This window comes from Xenopus laevis, chromosome 1L, assembly GCF_017654675.1.
Source record: "Xenopus laevis strain J_2021 chromosome 1L, Xenopus_laevis_v10.1, whole genome shotgun sequence".
Classification (NCBI taxonomy): Eukaryota; Metazoa; Chordata; class Amphibia; order Anura; family Pipidae; genus Xenopus; species Xenopus laevis.
The window spans coordinates 121517782-121543232 of NC_054371.1; the positions used below are offsets into that span (position 1 = coordinate 121517782).

Genomic DNA, 25451 nt, shown 5'->3' on the forward strand with positions numbered 1-25451 from the left:
AATGAGCTGGAGAGAGTGCAGAGACTAAGTGCAACTAAATTGGTTAGAGGGACAGAAGACTTAAATTATGAGGGGAGACTGTCAAGGTTGGGGTTGTTTTCTCTGTAAAAAAAGCGCTTGCGAGGGGACATGATTACACTTTACAAGTACATTAGAGGACATTATAGACAAATAGCAGGGGACCTTTTTACCCATAAAGTGGATCACCGTACCAGAGGCCACCCCTTTAGACTAGAAGAAAAGAACTTTCATTTGAAGCAACGTAGGGGGTTCTTCACAGTCAGGACAGAGAGGTTGTGGAATGCACTGCCGTGTGATGTTGTGATGATTTCTTGGACAGACATAATATCAAAGGCTATTGTGATAATAAAAATCTACAATTAGTATAGATATTGGTATATATAGTTTATGTGAGTGTATTGAGGAGGGAGTGTGTGTATATATGTGCACTTCAACCCAACTTAACTAAGTAACTCCTGCAACCCTTTTGTGAAGCCAGCATACTTGTTTCAACTTTGTTCTAAATGAAGCAGACACATTATGTAATGCAATGCAGAGTGCTAACATCAAATATTTGTGGCCATTCTTGTCCCAGAAGCTTCATCAGTGTTGCTGTGTCATTGGTTGGCTGCTGTGAGTGATCGCTGGTTAGTACGTTTCTTTGCAAATACTCTTTAGCACCATTTGCTTATGCACTTGTTCAAATTTAATCAGAGTAGAGTTAACAAACCCATTGTCCCTACCGCAAGCTAAGGAGCCATCTGTAGGCACAAGCAGGTCCAGACTGGGAGTCAAAATAGGCCCTGGCAATTAAAGTACAGATGCCCAAACAGCCCCCACCAGCCCACTAAGTAGTGACTATCTATGACATCTTACAACAGCATTTGCCAGAACCTAGAGATTGCCTGGGCACAAGTACCTTTGTAAAGTGTCAAAAAGCTCAATTTGTTGTGCTTGTATTGGGAAGTGTTATCAGATAGTTTAAAGATCATTTTGTACAGAATGACCTGTTAGGTTAGTAGCTGGTTTCTGGTCTGCTGGTTGTGACAATGATTGTGCGAGTGCGGCTTGATTTCAATTTGTACTAGTTGGTTTGGCCAGTTAAACCCTGTGCTCAGTAGCATTTCTGGTGAAAGCAGACCTTTGTTGTACATTGTGTGTGTTGGCAGGTCAGACCCTGTATTTTATGTCTGTTTAGGTGTGACCAAATTGGGGGGACAGATTAGATCCTGTTTGTACAGTCCATTACAGTGGCATAACTACAAATGACTCCCCCCCCAAAATATCTTTAGCTGCACCCTCAATGCAATATGCCACATCCTAACCAGCCCCGGTCAGATGGAATGGGTGACGAGCAGGGTCGGCGGGACACTGGGAAAAAATCCGGTGGGCCCCACTGGCCCAAATCTGCTCCCTGGACCATTGGCCAAAAAAAAAAGATGCGTCATAAAAATCATGCATGCGCGTAAAAACATGCACATGCGTCACAAAAAAACCTTGCAGTGGAGGGCAGGGGTCTGTAGGAGGGGCCCTGAGACAGCAGCACCGGTGGGACCCGGGACCCCCAGTCTGACGCTGGCAACGAACATTTATGGACTGGAGAGTGGGACTACCATACAGCAAACTGCAGTCCAGGCCCCCTGTCCTCCCCATGCCTTGGGGGGGTGCTGCTTTATTAGAGTTCATTAAATCCACAACATTGTCAAGGATAGTTTCACTTGACTAGCACCTGACCTAACCCACCCCCTCCCAATCCGAACTCTGCTGCATCCCCTCTATTTATAGAGCCACGCCGATGTCACAAAAGGGGGCATGACAGGCGCAAGTTTATAAATTCAGGGGTTGGTAGCCGGCAATGTGGCAATCTGGGCAGCTAAGTGGCAAATGAGATTCAATGTTGATAAATGTAAAGTCATGCATCTGGGATGTAAAAATATCCAAGCCGCTTACACCCTTAATGGGACTGCACTAGGCAAATCCATAATGGAAAAGGACCTTGGAGTCCTTGTAGATGATAAACTTGGCTGTAGCAAGCAATGCCAGTCAGCAGCATCAAGGGCAAATAAGGTCTTGAGCTGTATTAAAAGGGGCATAGAGTCACAGGAGGAGGGGGTCATTCTTCCACTGTATAGAGCACTTGTAAGGCCCCATCTAGAATATGCCGTACAGTTTTGGTCTCTATCACTCAAACAGGACATTATTGTATCAGAGAAGGGCAACTAAGCTGGTAAAAGGTATTGAAAATCTTACTACGAGGAAAGACTGGCCAAATTGAGGATGTTCATGCTGAAGAGACCCTTAAGGGGGTATATGATAACTATGTATAAATATATAAGGGGATCATATAATAATCTCTCTAATGCTTTATTTACCAGTAGGTCTTTCCAGCTGACACAAGGTCACCCATTCCGATTATAAGAAAAGAGGTTCCGCCTAAATATTCGGAAAATATTTTCTCTCCCTGAATCAGTTGTACAGGCTGATACATTAGATAGCTTTAAGAAGGGGTTGGATGGCTTTTTAAACAAGTAAGGGAATACAGGGTTATGGGAGATAGATCATAGTACAAGTTGATCCAGGGACTATTCCCATTGCCATTTTGGAGTCAGGAAGGAATTTTTTCCCCATCTGGGGCAAATTGGAGAGGCTTCAGTTAAAAAGGTTGAACTTGATGGATGTGTGTCTTTTTTCAACCTAATTTACTATGTTACTGACCAATCAACTAACACTTTGGCTTACCAGGGCCCCATCCATAGATTCGTTTTAAGCATAATAACCAGCAGTATTCCCATTTGTGTAATATACATTAGTGTCATGCCCTGGTTTGCATGGTAGCATTGCTTACTGTCCCTATTTGGGGGGCAATCAGACCCTATATAAAAGGGGGGTAAAATCATGTATTGCAGTGTGAGTGGTTAGGAGACCGTTTAGTATTCAGTGTGTGTTGATACAGATCAATTCACTACAGGTTGTGAGCAGATCCTGTACTGTACAGAGTGAAAGAGATTCTTACATTGCAATTGCATTACACAACGGGTAAGTATATTGTACGTATCAGACATGTATAGTGGCAATTACAACACGTCAGACAAATGAAACCCTCTAGGCAGAATACTCTTGGATAAATTTATTTCATAATTTTTATATAAACAGTTAATTGTTGAATAATTTACACACAGCAAGTTTTTTTTTTTAATAGTCAAAGATATTTTTTTTCTGTACATTACGGTTTTAGCTCTAATATGAAAACATTGAAAAAATAAACCGAGCTTTTTTTTCTTTTTTTTTTTCCTTTTTCTTTTTTGCTTTTAACATTTTTTTTTTTTTTAGAATTTCTAGGATTTTTTTTTTCCATAGAATTTTTCATAAACCATGGCACATAGGATATATATAGATATTTATATATTTGATCCTTAATTTTTTAATTTTAACACCTTCCCTGCCAGAAAGAGGGGCTAAGTCAAAGAAAAGCGGACACCCTTTCTGGCAGTGTGATGAGGGTTAAAATGAGGTATTTGATGGGGGGGCTGGGGAAATAAAGGGGGGTGGGTAAATCATATTATTAACAAGTAGGAAAAAAATAAAAAGCAGCAAACGAACGTAACCTCTTAATTGCCAGATAAAAAGTTTAAGTGACATTAGCATGGATGGAACATTGCAGAAGCAAATGAATGTTTCAGTTCCCTGGCACATAGGCCAGGCTGTCTCCTCTGATGAAGTGGAACCCTTTCCTAAGAAGATGTTACGCGTGAGCACTATGGATGTAGTGATGTAGTGAGCTAGACCTCTGGCCCTGTTCATTTAATAGGACAGATATAGGGGCAGTGGCGAACTTTGAAGCCTTTGTAGAAAGTAAACAAAAAAATAAAAACGTTCAGAAATAACAGTACTAAGCTTCTTCTACCATAACACATATGGACAGAACCGATTAGTTTAAAGGGGTTGTTCACCTTTAAATTAACTGTTAGCATGTTGTAGAGAGGGATATTGGTTTTCATGTTTTATTATTTGTGGTTTTTGAGTTGTAATTTCACTTTTTATTCAGCAGCTCTCCAGTCTGCAGTTTTCAGAAATCCGGTTGCTAGGCTCCAAATTACCCTAGTAACCATACATTGCTTTGAATAAGGGGCTGGAATATGAATAGGAGAGGACCTGAACAGGAGTATTAAAAAGTAGCAATAACAGTATATGTGTTGATTTTTAAGATTAAGATGTGGTCAGTGATACCTATTTGAAAGCTGGAAAGAGTTAGAGGATAAAGGCAAATAATTTAAAAAAAACTATGAAAAAAAAAATAGACCAATTTAAAAGTTGCTCAGAATTGGCCGTTCTATAACATACTGAAAGCTAAGTAAAGGTGAACCACTCCTTTAAATTAGCAATTATGTTTTTTTTCCCCCCTAAACAGAGAAACTGAAGATAAAGTCACATTCTACTTCCTTGTTCGTACGAGCACAGCCAAAGCAAATCAGCAGTCCACTGACGTTCCTTCCCTTCCCCCATCAGCAGTGAAATAGGAAGTAGCTCTGAGGGCTACTCAGTGGAGAACAGGAAGGAGAAGGTGAGAACTCTACTTTAGGAGGCACTCTACCAAAAAGACTTTTCATTGGTAACTTTTAACCGACATTTAGCCTCTTCTAGTGTAGAGACTGCAGTGGGTAGATCATCCCAACTAATCTCTTTGTACTATGGATGTTGGTCAGTTCGTCACTCTGATATTAAGAAATGGTATCTGAGAATGCTGGATGGTGAATTGGCACATGAGAAAGTGAAAAGGAGTCGTAGCGCCTACGATAAGTATCAGCCCGTGTATGGCCTACAGGCTTCATAGAGGGAAGAAGGTCCACAATATTGTCAATAGCCACAATATCTACAGCAGCTTAGAGGCAGTAGAGCATACTAGCAAACAAGGACTACTGAAAACAGATTCAAGTGTCATTCTTGTGGGCTGGAGGCATCATCATTTGTATATAGGGCCAACAAATGATGCAAAGCTTTACAATAATACCATGCATCACGTTAGATGGACAATGTTATCCCCTGAAGCAAAGCTGCTGCTTCTAAATAAAGCAAAAAAGGGATATTTCTTCTGCTTGGTGTTATTATATAGTGTATAACATACACCCTCTTTTAAAATACAAGGATATTATAAGTTACCAAGGAGTTCCATGACCATATTATGTTAAAATATGTTTTTATACAGGTCATGGAACTGCAAGGTGACTTTTAATATCCTCATATTTTGCAACAGGGGGTACTTTATTTATTATAATACACAAGTTTCAGCGAGTCATGTGACAGAAATGACATCACTAAGCTCCCATTATAACCGATAACATCACTAAGCACCGTTCATAAGGATATAATTTACAGGATATTCACAGCTCTTGTGTATTATAAGTGGATATTGCGACACTCCGATTGCTAGCATATACAGCAAGTCTATGAATGTAGCCATAAGTAGAAAAGTAGTTTGTTTCTGGAGTCAATTTTCGCCTGCAGATGAGTGTGAACAGGCGAGTGTGGTGTATTGAACGTACAAGAGCAACATTGATACAACATCAACAGACTTGGCTCATTCTCTGATATTCTTGATTAAAGAACAAACATTCGTTGAAATATATCCAAGCAAACTGTTGTACATGAATAATTGAAAGGTGGGTATACCTTCCCTTCAAGACGCTAGTTGGTTTTGATTAGCGGCTTCTTCAATTTGCACTATATGTCCTGCATTAAAATGAAAGTCCCAGCTATGGCCTGGTTTGCTCTTTAGGCAGAGGACACAAAGAGGGCTGGAGGGTAAGAGCAGTAAGGAATACAGGGATGTATTAGTGGGGCACAAGAATATACTATTGATTACATTTTTGAGGTGAGCCACTCAACCACAAATTAAGCGGATTACACAAGGAAATGTGCAGCTTCTACATGTATCTGTTTTAAAGGTGGACCTATGCTACATCTAGTATTCCTTTGTGGCTTGCCCCACAGGAAACAATAAAACCTATTTTAGACAGGTAGCAGCTAAAAATCTTCCAAGTGAACGAGGAAGCTTCAGGCTACCTTGCAAAACTGATATTTTCTGCTTCCCAACGTCCATGCCAATACAGACTGGAACAAGTCTTTCCATGGCTTAGAAGCACTGCTATAGTCTGTTCTGCCCTCAAGGGAACTCGTGCTACATTAAAACAAGTTCATTTTTCAGGATGATTTTAGATGTCACCTCCAACAGGAAATATCTGGTGAGAAGCCATTTATTCGGAAAGCAGATATCACACTACAGCTTCTTTGAGAAAGCAGATAGAAAAGAGAAAGCAATAAGGTGCATGTTCAAATACATACATTCATAGTAGGGAAGGGGCTCACGTCAGCATGTAAGGCTATAACTGGAGGGGGTAAAGCATGGATGGGCAACCAGAGGCTCTCCAGATGCTGCCAAGCTTCCCGTCCCCCCAATTGTGCTGTCAGCTGGATGCTCCGAGATGCCACGCAACATCCAGAGAGCATTGGGCGCATTACCCCTGAGCTATAGGCACCAGCAGAGATGAGGGGATGGAGCCACCTTGCTGACAGATATTATCAGAGGAGTGAGCAGCTTTGTATCAGTATAAGTGCTTTTATTTCCATAGGACCAAAATTGCAGATGACCTCCATTGAACAGCACAATATATACAAGTAGCTTGTAGTTCTGATTAAAGATCCAAGAGGTAATCCGTTTTTTTTCTCTCCTCTATATTCTAATAAGCTAATATCAACCGGCGCAAAATAAAATAAAAAATACATTCACATTATACCAGAACAAAACAAGCATATAAAAGATCTCTGCTAGACACTTTGGGGTTCTAAAAAAATAAACTACACAATCATTGTGAAAAGACAAAGCAGCTGTAATGGGGGGGGGCACACACCATGTGCAACCAGTATCACAGTAAAATAAGGGACATTAACGCAACGCAATGAGAGTGTGAGATCCCAATAAATAGATGGATTAGTACTGGGCAAGAAGATGGCCACTTTTGTTTGACACACATTCAGAAACATTTGGGTATGGCCAAGGCCATGTCTACATCTGTATCTCTGCCCCAAGCCTCTTCTATTTTCATGTAGCCATTCCCATTTATACCTCCACCATCCCTCTGAAAGTCAGATATTTTACCTGATACAATTTGCCTTTCCCCTTTCTATTTAATGTTGAAGCAAATACTGCCAAGTTGCGATGCCAGGGAATCCACTCCACCAACCCCCCCCCCAAGCATATTTTCAGATTTAGTGGGTACAGCTCATAAGAACACACAGTATGTTCTAGCTAAGTCCAAGTAACAAGAATGAATGAGAAGACCTTTTTCTGGGTGCTGTATATATGATGACTATTAACTTAGTGGAAATCTTCATTCACAGTTAAACATAAATAACTGTGGACTTGTTAAGTAAACCAGTTACCAGACTGGCCAACGCAACACTGACAGACATCTAAAGATTCACAATTTTGGGAATGGAGAGACCATGAAATTAACAGCATTTAATGCAGAGTGTGTAAGGAAATGAGAGGGCTATACCCTTGAGAGTCCTGCACAAGTGCTTTGGGTTATTTGCATATTAGCAGGAACCTCTGCGGGGTAAAGTGCAGCCCTGTTTTATTTAGTAATAAAGGAAGCTTAGAGCACAGTAAGGGTAAGTCACAGAATGGCATGATGGGGAGGGAGAGAAGAATTATTTAGTATCAATATCCAAAACTTAGTGTAGGAGTCATCACAGCAGACACCAGGTACTATTTGTTCTTTGAAGCACATCATGGTGCTGCATTTTTCCAAGCTCCACACATGGTTAGGGCTCTGGCAGACAGGGTATTTTGTCGCCCACGGTTAATCTCCTCCACGTTTATACATCTTATATTAGCACAAAGTTACCTCACAACACATCTTTGCTCTGTATATGTTTTACCCCCAGTAGGTAGGCAGGTAACTTCAGATGTTTTATCATCCTCATTGGAGGAGATTAAACGTGGGAAACAAAAGACTTGCAAGAACTACAGTATAAACCTTACGCGGTTATCACATGCAATAGCAATATTGTCATTTTATGTCTCCCATATCTTCCTGGGTCCTCTTCTGGCCAGGTTTAACCACCTAACTGCTGTTGAAGTTTGAGAACTAACATTGCATTGACTTATGAAGACATTTTAGCGATTAAAGGCCCAAAACATATATTATTAGCAAAATAATTTTTCTCTGGCATCTGGGGCTATCAATTGCCCACATTCCAGATTCAAATAAATGTGAAATAGGGTTTTTTGTTTATATATATATATATATATATATATATATATATTTCAATATGGACCAGCACTCCAAAACTTTCAAGAATCTCTTTATTCAAACATCACTCGTGCCCAAAGTTTCGTGTCCAATGTGGGCCGAAACGTTGGACACAAGAGTGATGTTTGAATAAAGAAATTCTTGATAAAAACTTTTGGAGTGCTGGTCCATATTGAAATCTACATACTATATATATATATATATATATATATATATATATATATATATATATATATATATATATATATATATATATATATCCTTTTTTTTTTTAAAGAGGGTTCATATATATCAGCCAATGAATTTAGCACAAAAGAGCCATTTCTAGAAAACCATCTCCACTGGTCAAGAAAGCCGTCACATGACCCACAGACATACCTCCTGATGTCACTAATAAAAAAATGTCTTGACTTTATATGCCAATCTACTATACCACCCTGGCTACAACTGGTTACAACCAACCATAGTTGGTTATGTCCAACCCCACACGTGTTCCACCACAAACCCTGCCTACTTTATTTTAGGCCCAGCCCCCTTCAGAATAATGAATTTTAACTGTAAGGCCTGCAGGGGCAATAAAGAGATATGTTGGTGGTGGGGGGGGGGGGGTGGCATAAGTTATGAACCTATTCATTTCTAGTGGTGACTACAGTTTAGGATTGAATGATCATGTTACCACAGACTATATGTCTGACACCCCATCCCACCAGGTCAGATAAGACACCCCATCCAGCCAGGTCAGATATGTAGCCCTCCCTATACTAACCAAATTGAGAAGATGGATTTAGCATCAAACAAAAAGCCACAGATAGCAGACAGCTTGTCACTACAACACTTTTCAATAAGAGCGCAATTCTTTATTTTGCCCCCACAGGGCAGTATTGCGAGAAACCAGAGGTGAGTTAATTTGCCCTTCAGTCCCCCAGCCCAGCAGGGTTTCACCCTATCCTTATGCAATATAATGAGGTAGATAGTGTGCTAACACAAACACAACGACTATTAAAAAATAAAATTAAAATCACACCTCCTGCTCCTATATTTCATTAATCATAAAAAATGTACATGCCATTATCATACATCTCTCTCACTATATATATATATATATATATATATATATATATATATATATATATATATATATATATATATATATATATATATAGATATATATATATATACACACATATACATGTGTATGTATGTATGTATGTATGTATGTGTGTGTATATATATATATATATATAATTAATTATATATAGGGAGAGAGATTTTATTTGTTACTATGAAAGCTAATTAACTGTCTGTACAGTGATCTTCATTATATTAAAATAAATACAATTTCCCCTTAAGAAATATTTGTTGAATTACAAAAAAACAAAAAAGGAACAAAAATATGAACTACTCCTTTCAAATTGTTTTGTCTCTACACATGTAGTGTACGTATATATATATATATATATATATATATATATATATATATATATATATATATATATATATATATATATATATATATATATATATATATGCATTTTTTTTTTTTTACTTTTTTTTTTAATTCGCCTACAGCAAAGGAATTGGCTAAATGGTCAGACTAGAATATTCACAATATAAACTTTAGATCAAGGGGTATCCAACATGATTCCATCCACTCCCAGCAAGCTGTGAATGCGGAAGGAAGTGGAGCAATAGGAAAAGCTCCAGGGATGCAGGTTGGATACCCCTTGTTATAGGCACTGCGGAACAGGGTAAGTGAAGTAATTATTTGGGACAGGTTTGTAGGGATGACAAGAAAGAGCTAAAATGGAACTGCTTGTTAAAGCAACAGTAACACCAAAAAAAAAGTGTTTTAAAGTAATGAAAATATCATTGCCCTGCACTGGTTAAACAGATCTGTTTGCTTCAGAAACACTACTATAGTTCATATAAACAAGCTGCTGTGTAGCAATGTTGGAAATTGAAAAAAAGGCTATATGGTACAGATGAAATAGTTGATAACAGATAACACCATTATGTTCTACAGAGCTTATCTGCTGTGTAACCTGAGCCTTTTCTCCTTTGAATGGCTGCCCCCCATTGCAACATAGCTGCTTATTTATATAAACTATAGTAGTGTTTCTGAAGCAGACACAGCAGTTTTACTAGTGCAGTGCAACACTGCATTATATTTTTATTACTTTAAAAACTTTCTTTTTTTCATGTTACTGGTCCTTAAATTCAATGGGTTAACATTAAGGTAAAACGATTTCAGTATTTTTTGACGAAACAAAAATGGAAACCATGTCATTTGGGGCCATTCTCAATGTATTGCTTGGCTTATGCACTTCTGCCACTATTAACAAGGTGGGAAATTCAATAGGGGGTTGTCGCGTTTGTTTATTGGGTTTCTCTTGCAGAAGCCACATTTAGAGCAGTACAGTTGTAACCTTTGCACCAAAATGAAAAAAAAACAAGGTTTCAGCTAGCCCCTTGGGCAGCGATGGAATCATATTATCTGTCAAGTCTTTCATCTGGTCGAGAGAACTTGCAGCAGGCAAATTGCCTTAAATTGAATTGCACACGTTGTAAAAACGACAAATGGTTTGAAAACAAGACATAATACTATGAGGAAGCTTGAAATAGCAGCCCATTCGCACCTTTTTATTACCCTTGTTCTTATTGCCACAGGTTAATGCTTGATTAGTCATCTGCAATGTTCCATGGTGTAGACTGTGCATCTTAGCTGAATCCCATCAACCTTACAGCATGAGGTCAGTATTAAAGCTGCAATACACATATATATATATATATATATATATATATATATATATATATATATATATATATATATATATATATATATATATATATATATATATATATATATATATATATATATATATATATATATATATATATATATATATATATATATATAAATGGCTTTTTTTTATGAGACCCCTATTTATTTGGCTTGTATTTAAAACGGGTGTATACTGACCTTCATGGTACTAAAATTAAGGTATAGGAAAAACAAAAAGGTGCTCCTTAATTAGTTTCAGCAAAGATGTGAGTGCCAAGCAGTACAGAATAGCAGGGGATATTATAGAAGGCACCAAAAGCAAAGGTGCTGCAAAAAAAGGTTTATAAAGAAGTGAAATTGAATGTTGTAGGGAGCTCTGTGGTGTTATAGGGATGGGTTAAAATTACATTATAGAAAGTTATTACGGCTAGTATGTGGGATATAAAGATGGCTTATAAAAAGCAACAGAGACTTACTTAAATAATGAAAACAGCTCTACTAAAAAGTGAATGGCAGTAAGGTTATTCATTTCTGGGCATCTAGATGCTAGGAAAAAAAAGACAAACAAATAAATACAAACACACACACACATATATATATATTTATAAATATAGATCATTTCGGACATACCAGCCTGCAGTCCTGCTTCCTTTCACAGTTAAAAGTCTGTGTGCATACACAAAGATGCACCTCAGGCAAAATTACAGAGACAAAATGATTTGGAGGGACAGCTTAGAAGTTATCATAAACTACACATTAATTCCACCCATCACATTTCTACCATAAACTGATTCACTGGTTCAGTCAGGTATTCCAATGCTGTAATTATGCAAATCTCAGTTTAAAAACAAATTGCCTAGTAAAAAGTCCCAGTTTATCAAAATGGGTTAAAGTGGATTTGATAGTCTGGCACAAAGAGAAACGGTTACTGTAGGTTTTCAAAACGTGGCACATTGTAGTTATGTTCCAAAGTTTGCATACTGAGCTTGTTGCCCTCCAGCTGGAACTGCAACTCCCCATTACCTTTATCTATCAGATGGCTAAGGATGCTGGGAAACAGAGCACAACAAACAGATGGGATAAAAAGAACACTAAGACAAAATTATTTAGAGTTGGTCAAAAGTTCTATACAATATATATTTCTGTGCTTTTGTGTAGTCACATCTATAGAAAAGCATTGGCGCAAACTTTCCTCCCTCCTTCTACTGTGATCATAAAGAGTATGACAAGAAAGCAAAACAACTAGTTACTGAACTATAACTGCTAGCATGCACCCGGTAAGAGTCTAATCCGGCCGATACCAGTTATGCAGCAGATTGACAACAAGCAAAGCAAGGCCCAACATACTTTTTTTCCTTGAATGACCTTACCAAGATTCTGAATATTAAAATATTGTTTGGGGGGGGGGGTTAACCTGACAGAGCTGTGTATAAATCTAGACTTTTCATAAGAGGAATTCTGACCAATACTATATCTTAAGACAAAACCTAAAACAGTAAAAAACAAAACATACATACATATATATTTGTATATAGCAAAGAAGCATCTGCTATATATTTAGTTGTAATATTATGCACACCAGGCAGGAATCCTGATCTCAGAAACAAGCTTTTGTATTTGTATTAACCACAGATGCTATTAGCAACAGGTTACCCCTATTTCTGCCAGAGAAACTTGCAGCATGGTCTTTCTGTTACTGAAGGATTTAGCTTACCTACATAACCCTCCACATACTGCAGAGGTCCATTGTTTGGTGGGCGTTTGTAAAAGAGACTATTAACTAATTGCACGATGACTCAATGCAGTTAACCTAAATCAACCCAGTGACTCCATATGGAAGGAAAACAAGTTAAAATCATACACAATGATCTTGAGATTGAATAGGTGGGAGGAGGAAAAGGATGTTGAGAAATTCCTCCATTTTTGGTCTGATCAATAACATACCTGACAAACAAACATAAAACCGACCCCAAATGTGTGTTGGCCTTCAGGACAGCTAGTTTTCCTGTCCTTTACAGTGTCCATGCCAACAAAGTTGGAAAGCCACACCCATCAGTGGAGTGGAAGGGGGGGGGGTCGAAATCAGAAGCCCGGTTTTTGCACCCTAAGTGTAGCAGAGGCTTCTTTACTGTAGGTAAAGCTTCTCAGCAGGTTATGTTAATGAAGAGGTGAATTGGACAGAAAGGGCTTCTGATTATCACCGAGTTAAGATATTCCCCCTGTGAGGTACATCTGGCTTGTCCTAGATTCCCAGACTCTCTTATTGCCCAAGTCTAGTCTTAAAATGTTTCCATCCATTCTCGGAGAAAGCAGCAGGATTAAAATACTCTGAGGTCAATGAACATCCAAACTTCACTTTGGCTTGGCCAACCCATAGCAGGAGACCAAGATCCATCAAAAGCTAATCCGCCACAGATTAAAAAATATCATGTTGAACCAGCAGGGACTTTTTCTTCTCTTTTGGTGTGCGCACATGTGCTTTATGGTAAATTGGATATGGATTCAACGCCTCTTCTTCCTCTCATATCCATGCCACACTGAGAAACTGCTGGTTAACAGCCACTGAAAATAAATAGGCATTCTAGTGTAGATTGGAGACCATCCTCCTGTTTGTCCATTCACAGTTTTGCCCTATATTCAGCCTGTCAAAACTGTCAGAAAACAAAACAAATAAACATGACAATAAATTCATGAACCCAGTTAGACAATGAGACAATTCAAAACCTGAAGAGGGTGTTGTTGGTTTGATGTTCTAGCCATGGGCATTGTTCTGTCCTGAGAATTGACGGAGGGTTAAGATGCTTAGAATCTTAGAACATTATATGTTAGGATGGGCTGGATCGTGGCAAAGACAGTATTCGTCCATTTTTTCTGCCACCATTCATGTGGGTGTAGGGGATGTGTTCTTCATAGATGTTCGTCCGACTCGACTGATCCCGTAATGAACAGGAAGAAGGGTCCAGGGGTGTGCTCTCCATATTCTCAAAATCAATCTCCAAATCATCTGTTTCAGGTGGCTTGTTTTCGTCACTATAGTAGAAGGAGACATCCTGAAAACTAGGACGTAGGTCATCTTTTAGCATGTCGATAATCTCCAAGAAGGTCGGGCGCATCTTGGGGTTATACTGCCAGCACATCTGCATCAGACTATGCCTGCAAAACACAAATCAATGCTGTGATGTTCAATTTAGACCTAGCAAAAGTAAGCTAAAAGTAACAAAGACATATTTATATATGTAGAACGATAGAAAAAGAATGAGGTAAAAGAGTGTGAAGAGAAATAAAATGTGTCCGATGTGTCTGATTCACTGCATGATGCAAAATAGCCTTTACTTATAAAGATCATTATACACTCTTTTGAGCACTTTGTAATGTACTTTCCTTTTTTTTATATTTTAAGTTTTTAAAAGTGTTTTTTTTTGCTAATGCTTACAACCCGAAGGTCAGTTAATAAGTGAAGGACTGTATTTGCCTGAAAGGAACTGCCCTTGCACTGTGGCTTTAAGTACAGCTCTAAAATTTCCAGGTAACAAAGAGCAGTATGCAGAGTAGCATCACACTAGAGACACCACCTTCACATTCAATAAACCTTTAGGCCACTATGACAGCATCTCTGAGACAGGCCAAGTTATGCTTAATTTTCTATTTGAGTACTGTTTTCTCTTAACATCGACTTTCAATAGGGAAGTTATTTCACACAAATTATTTTTATGCTACCCCAGAAAAGAGGAATCTGTGAGACAACTGTCAACAATATTTACACAGTGAAATATGCAGAGACAGAATGCATCTATTTACACAAATATCCTTATATTTACTGGCAAGTAATTGGTTATCAATGGAAGATAAATTCATAGGATGTAATTTGCTTTTAACACCTTAGTTTGAATGTATATATTTCTATAAAGTACTGGTTGCTGGACCCAGTACAAAATGTTTTAACGTATATAATAATATAAAATATAATAATTTGTTTTGCACAGATATAGTGAAATTGTTCTTCTGTTAGGATTAACTTGCGCATTCTATACGAATAAGTCCCCAGCAGCCACTAAATCTTTCGCTTTCATTTCTCCCCTACAAAGTACATAGATGTTGTGTACTGTCTTGTTAGTATTTTCTAAATATCCTAAGGATTTTGTAAGCAGTTAAATGGGGCCAACAGTCTTGTATCAGCAGTCTTGAAAAGCAAGTCCATAAAGCGTTAAGAATAAAAGAAGCAAATTAGGTACTGGCAATCCTCTAAAGCTTGGGCTGCAACTTTAATGGTAAAGAAACTCTGTCATGATTTCTACTGTTTTGTTTTTTAATTACTAAATTACACTGTATACATTGCAAATACTTCATTCTACTATCTAAAATTGTATTCTTTTATTCTTAATGTATTTTTTTTAGTTGTAATATTGTTTCATCTCAGATCAGTGTGCCTGATCCTGTGCTTTCAGAAAAAGACAGCACTACATGATGGAACTGCAATCAGATAAGATATTGTTTCTTCTACTTAATGTGACTGGAGAAGTCATAATGGGCTTAGGCGTTTTACTATTGAGTGCTATTCTCCTATGTACCACTAGGTGGGAAATGGCAGCATTTCAAGCAATGTAGGTTTTAGGGAGTTGTTATTTGTTACCTTCCCATTGTCCTGCTGATGGGTGATATCACTCCAGTTTGCAGTGCAGCAGTAAGGGCAGAGACACACTGGCAGATTCAGGGAGATTTGTCGCCCAGCGAAAAATCTTCTTCTTCTTCAGGGCGACATATCTCCCCGAACTGCCTTCCTCCTGCTATAATGAAAATCGCTGGCGGGAAGGCACTCTAAGCGATTTGTTTTTAGAAGTCGCCTGAAGTTTCCTTGTGAGGCAACTTCGGAAAACGAAACGCTTCGAGTTTCGAGAAGGCAGTTTGGCGAGATTAGTCGCCCCGAAGAAGAGGAGATTTGTCGCCAGGCGACTAATCTCCCCGAATCTGCCAGTGTGTCTCTGCCCTAAAGAGTACCTGAAGTTTATCAGAGCACAAGTCACATGGCTGAGGGCACCCAGGAAACTAACATATCTAGCTCCATGTCTAATTTCAAAATTAAATATAAAAATATCTATTTGCTATTTTGAAAAACTGTTTTCAATGCAGGATTCTGCTGGAGAAATGCTATTAATTGATGCATTTTGTTAAAACCATGTTTTTCCCATGACAGAATACATTTGAATTTAATTTTATAATGTTTCTCCTGCTTTCATTTATACTTACAGCCTTGGGGGGCAATTCTCTGGATGGTCAAGTGAACCTCCATCCATGACAAATTTTAGGACCTGCTCATTAGAAAGTCCCTGATAGGGCTGTTCCGCCAAACTTGTTATCTCCCATAATACAACTCCAAAGGACCTAAAATGAGAGAGAGAGAGAGAGAGAGAGAGAGAGAGAGAGGGGGGGGGTCAAAAATGCAAATGTAAGAAAATAAGTATTATACACCAGATAATATAGGAGTTGCATCCACTGTTAAATATATACAAATATGCAAAATGCTTAGACACAGGTTGATCAAAAAATAGGAAAGTGGTCAAAAAATAGTTTTTCATATGGTTTTTTTTCTTAAATGATTTTAACGGATTATCTTGAGAACATACCAGACATCTGAGAAAGCCGTGAAAACCCCATCTTTTAGGGATTCCGGGGACATCCACCTTACAGGCAGGAGTCCTTTTCCCCCTTTCCGGTAATAATCTGTCTCATAGATATCTCGTGTCATTCCAAAATCTGAAAGGAAGTAATTGGAATTATGAAGCTGGGAATTAAAAGCATGAAAAATATCTTCCAAATCCAAGGAATTTTGTTTATAATTAAATTAATTGGCCCAGTTTTAATCTGCACAAAGTTGTTGGTCTTAATTAGGATTTAAGGTTCTTCTGTAACTATGTAGAACAAAGCTCACTATTAGTTTTTTTAAGAACATTGTGGCTTTAGGGCCCTATAGCCATGCACCCCCCCCCCACCCGCACCAATTGTTTGGGGTTTTATTTCATAAAGAATACATTTTACTTACCACCAATTTTCACAGCATAATCGTCAGCAACCATGCAGTTCCTAGCAGCCAGATCCCTGTGCACAAACTTTTTAGCATTAAGATATGCCATGCCGTCTGAAATCTCTGCTGCCATCTGGATAATTTCTTTAAGGGTAGGAGCAAGACGTCCTGGGTTATTCTGAAGATTTTGGGGTGAGAGGAGAACTGCTAGTTAGTAGCAGTACCTACAGTACTTCGTTGTTTTAATACTTGTCTACTAGTTGTATGCCAATGACTGCCAATGTAAGTCCCAGGGCCACACAAGCTAATAAAAAAGTGATATAGACCGTTGCATGGCCTTTCTGTATGCCTGCGTCTCTTTATATATATCTGATAATCCTTTTAATGTGCATCTCCTTCTTACACCACCGCAATCAATTATAATGCTTAGTAAAACTGCTCACCTCTGCATCAGGTCGCAGTGAGCGCAGGTAACTCTTGAGATCCCCATGCGCCATTAACTCCATGATGACGAGTGTTGGCTGACCCTTGGACACCACACCAAGCAGACGGACCTGCAAAGAGGCACAACAGTAAAGTCTTCATAGTGGTATCTAATGCTGTGAAAAGGATAACTGGGTTTACACAAGTGTCTTTCCTTATACACTGAAATTTGATACACACACTTAAAGGAAAATTCATAATTTATAACATATTGGGGTCTATTTATCAAGCTGTGTAAAAACAGCATAATATATTTAAAGAGCTATGTATTTTAGGCAACTGCAAAGTCCAGTATAAAATCCTAGCATAAAAAAGGCTTGCTTTAAAAATACTGTATAAAAACCTGTATCCCTACTGGAGTTCTTTGCAAAGATGCTCAGAATGGATTTTTAATATTGCCTTAAGTTTTCCCATTGATTTGAATGGGTAATGGCAGGTCTGAGGTGGAATCCTGCTAGATATTAAATAGTTTAAAAAAAAACGACGTCTGTACTTTTAATGATTCCTTACCACATGGTGGCAGTTGAATGCCTTCATGACAGAAGCCTCATTTAGGAATTCTATCCTCTCTCGGAGGCTTGCAGATTCATTCACAGTTTTCACAGCTACACGAACTTCCGGCTCTCCCTTGATAATATCTTTGGCGATTCCCTCATACACCATTCCAAATGAGCCCTGGCCCAATTCTCGAAGCAAATTGATCTTATCACGTGGTACCTCCCATTCATCAGGGATGTAGACTGTAGTAAGAGTTCTCAGTGAGTTTACATAAATTGATGTACTTAAAGTATTATTTTACATGCACAAGTCCCACAACAGTACATCCACTATTGTTACAGCAGAAACAATGTGCTATAACACCATCAGTTCCCAGCTTTGTGCACTTCACTTATGAAGATGTAGGGAGGGAAGGGAAGCCTAATGAGGGTACTAGATTGATCCACCCTTTATGTAAACAACACAGAGATTAGCTATTATTTTTAAGTTACATTCCTATAATTCCATTTGGTTTGTAATGCTTACTGGCATCATCATGGCAAAGTCAACTGACTGCATGTATAGTGCACCCAGACTACTTATCTAGGGTACAACCATTCTGGGAGAAGGAAGGCTTAATAATACAGGGCCTTGTCTGTCCTCTACCTTTGTTATCAGACTCTGTCTGCCACTATATCCGAGGGTCGGAACTAGCAGTAGGCAGAAGAGGCATGTACCTCAGTGGTGGTGGGTGAGGATGAGCGCTAGCTGCCGAGCTGCCTACTGCTATTTCCAGCCTACCCCATACCAGGCCCTAGATGAGAGTAAGACAGCCCCTGAAATGTTTGCAGCACAACGGCTAGTCACTACATGCCCCCTCACTGTGTGTGCCTAGGTAGGGGGCTAGAATCCAAGGTGGCTTGCCTTAGGCAACCTCAAAGTTTGGCTCAGTGCTGCTAAACGCGTCAAACATTGGGTATTGGTGTGGTAGTACCAAGACAGGTGTAGAGATTGTTACCCTTTCTTTGGGTGCCAAAACATCTTGGCCTGGCTCTGCTATTATAGGTGCTATGACATATATACATTTTCAAATCTACAGTTGCTCATTTATCAGTTGAATGGGAAGAATAATATGCCCCAAAACTCTTCCTGACTGTCATTTTGCCACTTCTGCAAGATGATTTATCCAATTTCAAACATCAAAGTCTTATTAGAAACAAAATATTTGGCTATTGTTATAAGAAACTTGGCTCTCTAAAAACGTGTTTTTCAGGATTTGTACCAGCAGATTGTTTTAACGTTTCTTGGGTGTTGACAGGGTATTGACTTGTTATGCTAACACTTCAAAAAAAGCAAAAAATCTGTGTATTCACCTTCACTTGCACTCAGATATTCAGGGTTAGAGGAGGTGTACAGTGGTCCAGCTGGACCTTCTGCATCTCTGTAGAAGGAATACAAACTCATTATTGACAGATAAGTACTTGTTTCATGCAAATATTTTTCAATTAAAATTAACCTCCAAATAACAAACGTCATAAAGACCACTTGGATTTACTAAATTCAGACTAATCTCTATTGCGTGCAAAGTATTCAAATATATTTGAATTTTCCATCTTTTTACATCAGCACTGTCTCTTTATGAAACTAAAAAAAAATATTTTTCTTTTCTGGTGATATCTGGTTCTTTTATACAGCTACACACAGGTGTAGGTTAAAAATAAGCAAACATTTGTGTCTTAAAATATGGTCTCCTTTCTGCATTAAATCACTCCACTAAGCAAAGCAAAACCCTATTGTCCTCAACAGGTCATCTTAGAAATGGTGAAGGTCCATGGCTTTTTTCATAATTATAACTTTTTTTTGTACATAATGAAAGAAAATGAAATCCAAACACAAAAATCAGCTGTGTGGGAGGATGCAAAGTGGGAACTGGAGTCTTGAGTGTAGCATAGATGAATTTTGTTTTAGTTGTCAGAACCCACTATGCAAAAGAACAACCATTTAAAATTTTATTTTCTTTTAAAAGAGAATACTTTTGAATAAATCATTGAAAACCTGAAAACTAGGATTGCTATGGGGAAGTTGACAGTACTGCAATGTAAACTGAACACACATAATCAATTACAGTACAGAAGGCAACTTACTTTTTCTTCTGAACAACGCAGTACACCAGGACAATAAGGAGAAGAAAGACTGCAATTATTGGACCAGTGATGATCTTTACTATGTTGCTGTGAGCTAAGAAAGACATAGAATATCACAGATATATTACTATTCATCAAAACGTACACTCACATCAAACACTAATTATATGCAGTGGAGTAAATACCATACAGCAGACCCAACAGGTTAGGGAGGCTGGGGGTCCAGACCCCTGTTTCTTATGAACTAATGTAAAGGGCTGCATAACTTGCTGGCCCAGTTTAAATAAATGATGATGCTGTTCCATGTGAACAGCATTACTGCAAGAGAATGCATAGTTATGGATGAAAAGGAAGCTTGAGCTCTAAGAGTTAAAAACAAAGATATTTTAGGTACCACAAGTTCTGAAAAAGATACACATACAAGTAGCACATGCTTTAACTATAGCTATTTAGCTTTAGTTTTCTTTTAAAGGGGGCAATATATTGCCCAGATATTTATTCCAAGAACAAAAGTACCCCCATGTTAGAAAGATGCTCACACCAAAGACTATTGCAAGTATATTTGCATAATAATTTGGCTATTGGAGGACACCTTTTCAGTTTCTCTGTTATTGCAGTCATGGCTACTACACCATATTGCAGGTTTGATTGTGACTAGTAAAATCTGACAAATATTTTTTCTCTACCTCTTTAAGAGCAAAAGAATACTAAAGAATAACAAGGGAAATAAAACAAGAATAAACTGGTAAAGTCACAAACATAAGCAAATTGTCCACAATCATGAAAACTAATTTTACTTACGGTGGTCTGGCACTTGGAAGTAGGCCTGTTCTGTCCATGATCCATTGCCTGCCAAGGAGGTTGCACGGATCTTAACACTGTAATTCCCTGGTGTTAATACCCTGAGTTTTGCCCCTTTGTCTGTGTTATACTGCTTCTGTGACACACAGGTGATCACTTCCTGCAATGGTGAATGCAAAAGAAATTGCAGTCTGACTACTGGGCATAGTGCAAGAAAAGAAATCATTCTACAAGAGGCGCAAAAATCTTACCTCTATGCCCCCAACTCTGGAGTAATGCACCTCATACAAGACTATCAGCCCATTTGGATCTTTTGGTTCTTGCCATTTTAAGTGAATTATATTAGGTTCAACATACTCATAGGTGATGGGTCCAACAACTTTGTCAGCCGTGGCTGTAGAAAGAAACTTATTTAGAAGAGTTCCGACATCGCTATCTATTTACATACATTAATATACAGAGGCAGAAACTGGATGATGGCATAATTGCCCTCACTTTTTTTTGTATGAGACCATAATTTAAGCCAGGTTCATCTAGCTAATGTTTTTAACAGATCTTACCACAGCATGTCAGATAAGGTGAGAAAGGAATGCAGTGAATGGCATTCCAACAGGAACAGCACCAGGAAGTTTGATAAATGTTTAGAAACTTATTTACAATAAATACAGTTTTAGAAACTGCAAAAGTAGATATAATTGTAAAGTGAACACAGAAAAGGCTTACCCTCTGGCATAGTCCTTGCATTAACATATGCTGCCACGCTGCATCCCATGGAGAGTTCGTGATTGCATGCATGGATTTCAATGCGGTAACCAGTGAAATGCTTTAAGCCAGAGATTAATACAGACTCCTTGAACCAAACTTTCTGTGAGTATATCTTGGGCTCTGGTTCATCAGGAGCACGGGTGGAAGAGACATTGAACAGAGGAGGGGCTGTCACTGGGTCTGGCAAAGTTCCATTGGCTACTCCAAAGAGGTCACGCCGTTTCCTAACAGGTCTGCAAAACACATGGTGACCTGAGTTACAAATGCAAATGAAAGAGGGATACAGACACATGACAGTAACATTTCTGGTCTTGATTTCCTATACATTACATTTCTGCCTTAAATTGTACCCATCTGATACAGAGCCTGATGAGGCTCTTTCTTGAAGAGTATAATTTTAGGGAAGAAATAATCCTCCACACTTCACCCCTAAGGATGACTTGGTCAGCCAAAAATGTTGTCTTCCTTCCTCTGAATCAATATACAGAGTTTTTAGGAAAAGTGGAACTTGATGAAAAAATATGCCTTTTCTCCGCCAGTGGAGAGATTGCATAGTGTGCCATAGGCCTTATTACTATGTTCCTTTACTGGTGTCTATCATCTCTAATTGTTTCTTAAATATACACCATTCATTTTTCTCACCTAGGAATAAATACTTCATTGTGTAGATAATTTTCAAATGTTTTTCTGAATGCTGACTCATCCTGTTCTTTCTGGATCTGGAACTCAGTTTTGGGACAGGGACAGCACTTGTTGACTGAAGTATGTTCTGTCTGATTTTCATTTCCATTTTCATCAATCTCTGTGGGAGGAGTCCATGTTCTAGAAGGCAACTTAAGGCCTACAGAAAGAGATAAGGGAATTAGCCACTTAGGCAATCCATGAACAGAATCAGTAACCAGAGATTGTAGCCACAGCCCTATTAAAAGACAGATCCTCATTGCAGACTTGTGGCTCAGTTAGCAGATCATTTACTTGTAAGCCATTCCCACTAAACATCCTTACAGTTCTGATGATTATACTGGTATCAAGCCCATTCTGTTACTGTTGAGCTTATGCATCCTCAGCAGAAAGTATACTTTTAATACATGCTGTCATGAGTAAAATGTTTACTACTACTACTACTACTACTACTACTACTACTACTACTACTACTACTACTACTACTACTACCACTACCACTACCACTACTATAGGACAATATATTTGCATTGGTGCAAATGATTTACCTTTATTGCAGTAATCCACCTCATAAAGATCACTGTCCTCAGGCTGCTCTTGCCAGTACACAAGGTAGTGGGTGACATTTCCATTGGGCTCAGAAGGTGGTTTCCATTTCAGGATAATCTGAGAGGTTGAGTTGGACACAGAGAAAGGATCCAAAGGGACTGAGGGGACTGTGTAAGGAAATAATAATATAGTTATGGCAGATATACAGAAGCATTACACAAACACTAGTATCCTATTCTCTGCCTCATATAAAATTCTCATTAATTTTTCTTTAAGTTTCTCTTAAAATACTCACTGGTTTCATTAGTACGAATGTAGATAATTTTGCTTTTTGCGCCATAAGTTCTCCCTTCATCTGATCCAGACACCAGTGTTTTAACAAATACTGCATACTGAGTCCATGGTTTCAGGCTACGGAGCAAACATCCTGGAGACTGAGTCTTGCCATCAGCACTTCGTTCTGGGGCATCCATATCTACCACTGTCCAACTATTGGAACCACAAGCATCCTGACCATCAAATTCTGTCACATTCTGGAAGGGGCTGGAATAAGGAAAAAAACATTTTAGTATGTAGGCTCTGAAATAAATCTGAGAAGTAAACAAATAACCCACACTGACTTATATTAAAAATAAGCATTAGAAAGAGACATACGTTGTAAAATCATATGAAAACTTTTGCATCTGCACCATGGTAGGTGAGCACTTCTCAATATGTTTTGGGGACGAAGACAAATTTTTGTTAGGCCTTGATCCCACTTTGGCCACACCCTTTGATGTCACCCTTCACAAATCATACCTAGAGCTGTATAAATGCAGTGACAACTTAATTCTAATGTCTGCAGGACACATAGCATACATTTTTAATAGCAAATGTGATTGCCATGGAAAATAGTACTCAGCTGTCTGTATTTGTGGCCCTCACATGATTCATATTTGGTGGAACTTTTTTCGATTGAGCAGCTCTTTAGGCGAGAACAGCATTGGAACATTGGTGGCCATAGTGCATAAAACAAGTGAATCTATGTATGTGCAGCTTTACTGTTTTTAATGGTAATAACATTAATGAATTTCTTTAAAATGTTAAACAGTTTGTAATTGATGTATATCAGAAAGTTGCTTAGAATTCTGTTTTCTTTTATTATGCAAAAAAAACAAAACTGTTTTTGGATGGAGGACCCCTTTAGGGCAATGGTAGATGAGGAGATTAATCACCTGAGACAAATCTCCTCCATATGCTTTTCCACTGGTGATAAATTGCCGGTGGTTAATTATACTTCGGCTTTCCGAAGTTGCCCAAAGTTTCCCTGCGAGGCAACTTCAGACATCGTCAGAAAGCCAAAGCGTTGTGTATATTTACCACCAGCAATTCACTTTATTCCCCGTGGGAAGTGTATGGAGGAGATTAGTTGCCTGCAGAAGATGAGTTTTGTCATGGGCAACTAATAGCCTTGTCTACCATTGCCCTTTAGTCTAATAATGTATAAAATTATTTGTGATAAATACATGTGATCATATATCAGAGGGGCAGAATTGGGGTGTTCCAACGACATTGACATTTGCTGGTTGATATAACTTGGCACTGGATATTAGATTTTGAATTGAGGTCACAAATGTGGATATTTTAGTTGAGATAATGCAACCTGCCGTACTCATTAAAAAAAGAAAAACCGCTGATGAGTGTTTTGTGGGTGTTAACCCAGATTTATTTAGTTAAGAGAGATACGATTTGGAACCTCACTCACATTAATAGTAAAATGCATCATAAAAGTATGTTGGAATAAATAAGTAGAGAAAAACCCTTCAATGCAGCTATTGGCCTTATGTATCCTTTAGAAAGCTATACTTACGCTTCCTTATAATGTACCATGAAGCCCAAGAGGTCTCTGTAATCAGGGGGCCAGTATGCATCCCACCTTAACAGCACCATATCATGTGATGTCTTTATAAAGTTAAAGGTCAGCAAATTGTCCTCGCCTGTAAGGTAATAATTTAAATTATCAAAGGCCACAATCAATCATACACCATTATTCATTCAATACTACACCTTATTTAATTCATCTCCCAGTAGCTGCAATTACCAAGTTAGGGAGTGTAAGGGGGCAAAGGTAGGCAACAAGGACAGGGCTAGCTGTGCCTCCTAATGCTGCACTCTAAAAATCTGGAGCTAGGAGCAAAGAGCCCCCAGGTTAGCAAGTGCTTCTTAAACAAGGTAACTTTAGTATGTTGTAGAATGACTAGTGCAACATTTCAAATGATTTTCATTATTTATAGTTTTATAGTTATTTGCCTTTTTCTTCTGACTCTTTGCAGCTTTCAAATGGGCATCGCTGATCCCTTCTACAAAGCAAATGTTCTGTTAGGCTACAAATGTATTGTTATTGCTACTTGGTATTCCTCATCTTTCTATTCAGCCCCTCTCCTATTCATATTCCAGTC

General features: G+C 38.4%; 1 protein-coding gene across 2 annotated transcripts in view; it reads right to left on the reverse strand.

The window, feature by feature from the left end:
* Positions 1 to 11249: 11249 nt before the first annotated feature.
* Positions 11250 to 25451, reverse strand: part of insr.L (insulin receptor L homeolog) — a 66047-nt gene continuing 51845 nt past the window's right edge. The window contains exons 8-22 of one of the 2 annotated variants that reach the window (XM_041568984.1): positions 24863 to 24989; positions 23309 to 23556; positions 23013 to 23180; positions 22426 to 22624; positions 21742 to 22016; positions 21270 to 21412; positions 21019 to 21178; positions 20218 to 20311; positions 19447 to 19514; positions 18107 to 18336; positions 17557 to 17667; positions 17132 to 17291; positions 16716 to 16845; positions 16339 to 16473; positions 11250 to 14247 (exon numbers count right to left, since the gene is read on the reverse strand). In XM_041568984.1, the coding sequence (XP_041424918.1) occupies positions 13920 to 14247; positions 16339 to 16473; positions 16716 to 16845; positions 17132 to 17291; positions 17557 to 17667; positions 18107 to 18336; positions 19447 to 19514; positions 20218 to 20311; positions 21019 to 21178; positions 21270 to 21412; positions 21742 to 22016; positions 22426 to 22624; positions 23013 to 23180; positions 23309 to 23556; positions 24863 to 24989 (2576 nt within the window). In that variant the 3' untranslated portion in view covers positions 11250 to 13919. 2 annotated transcript variants of the gene reach the window in all.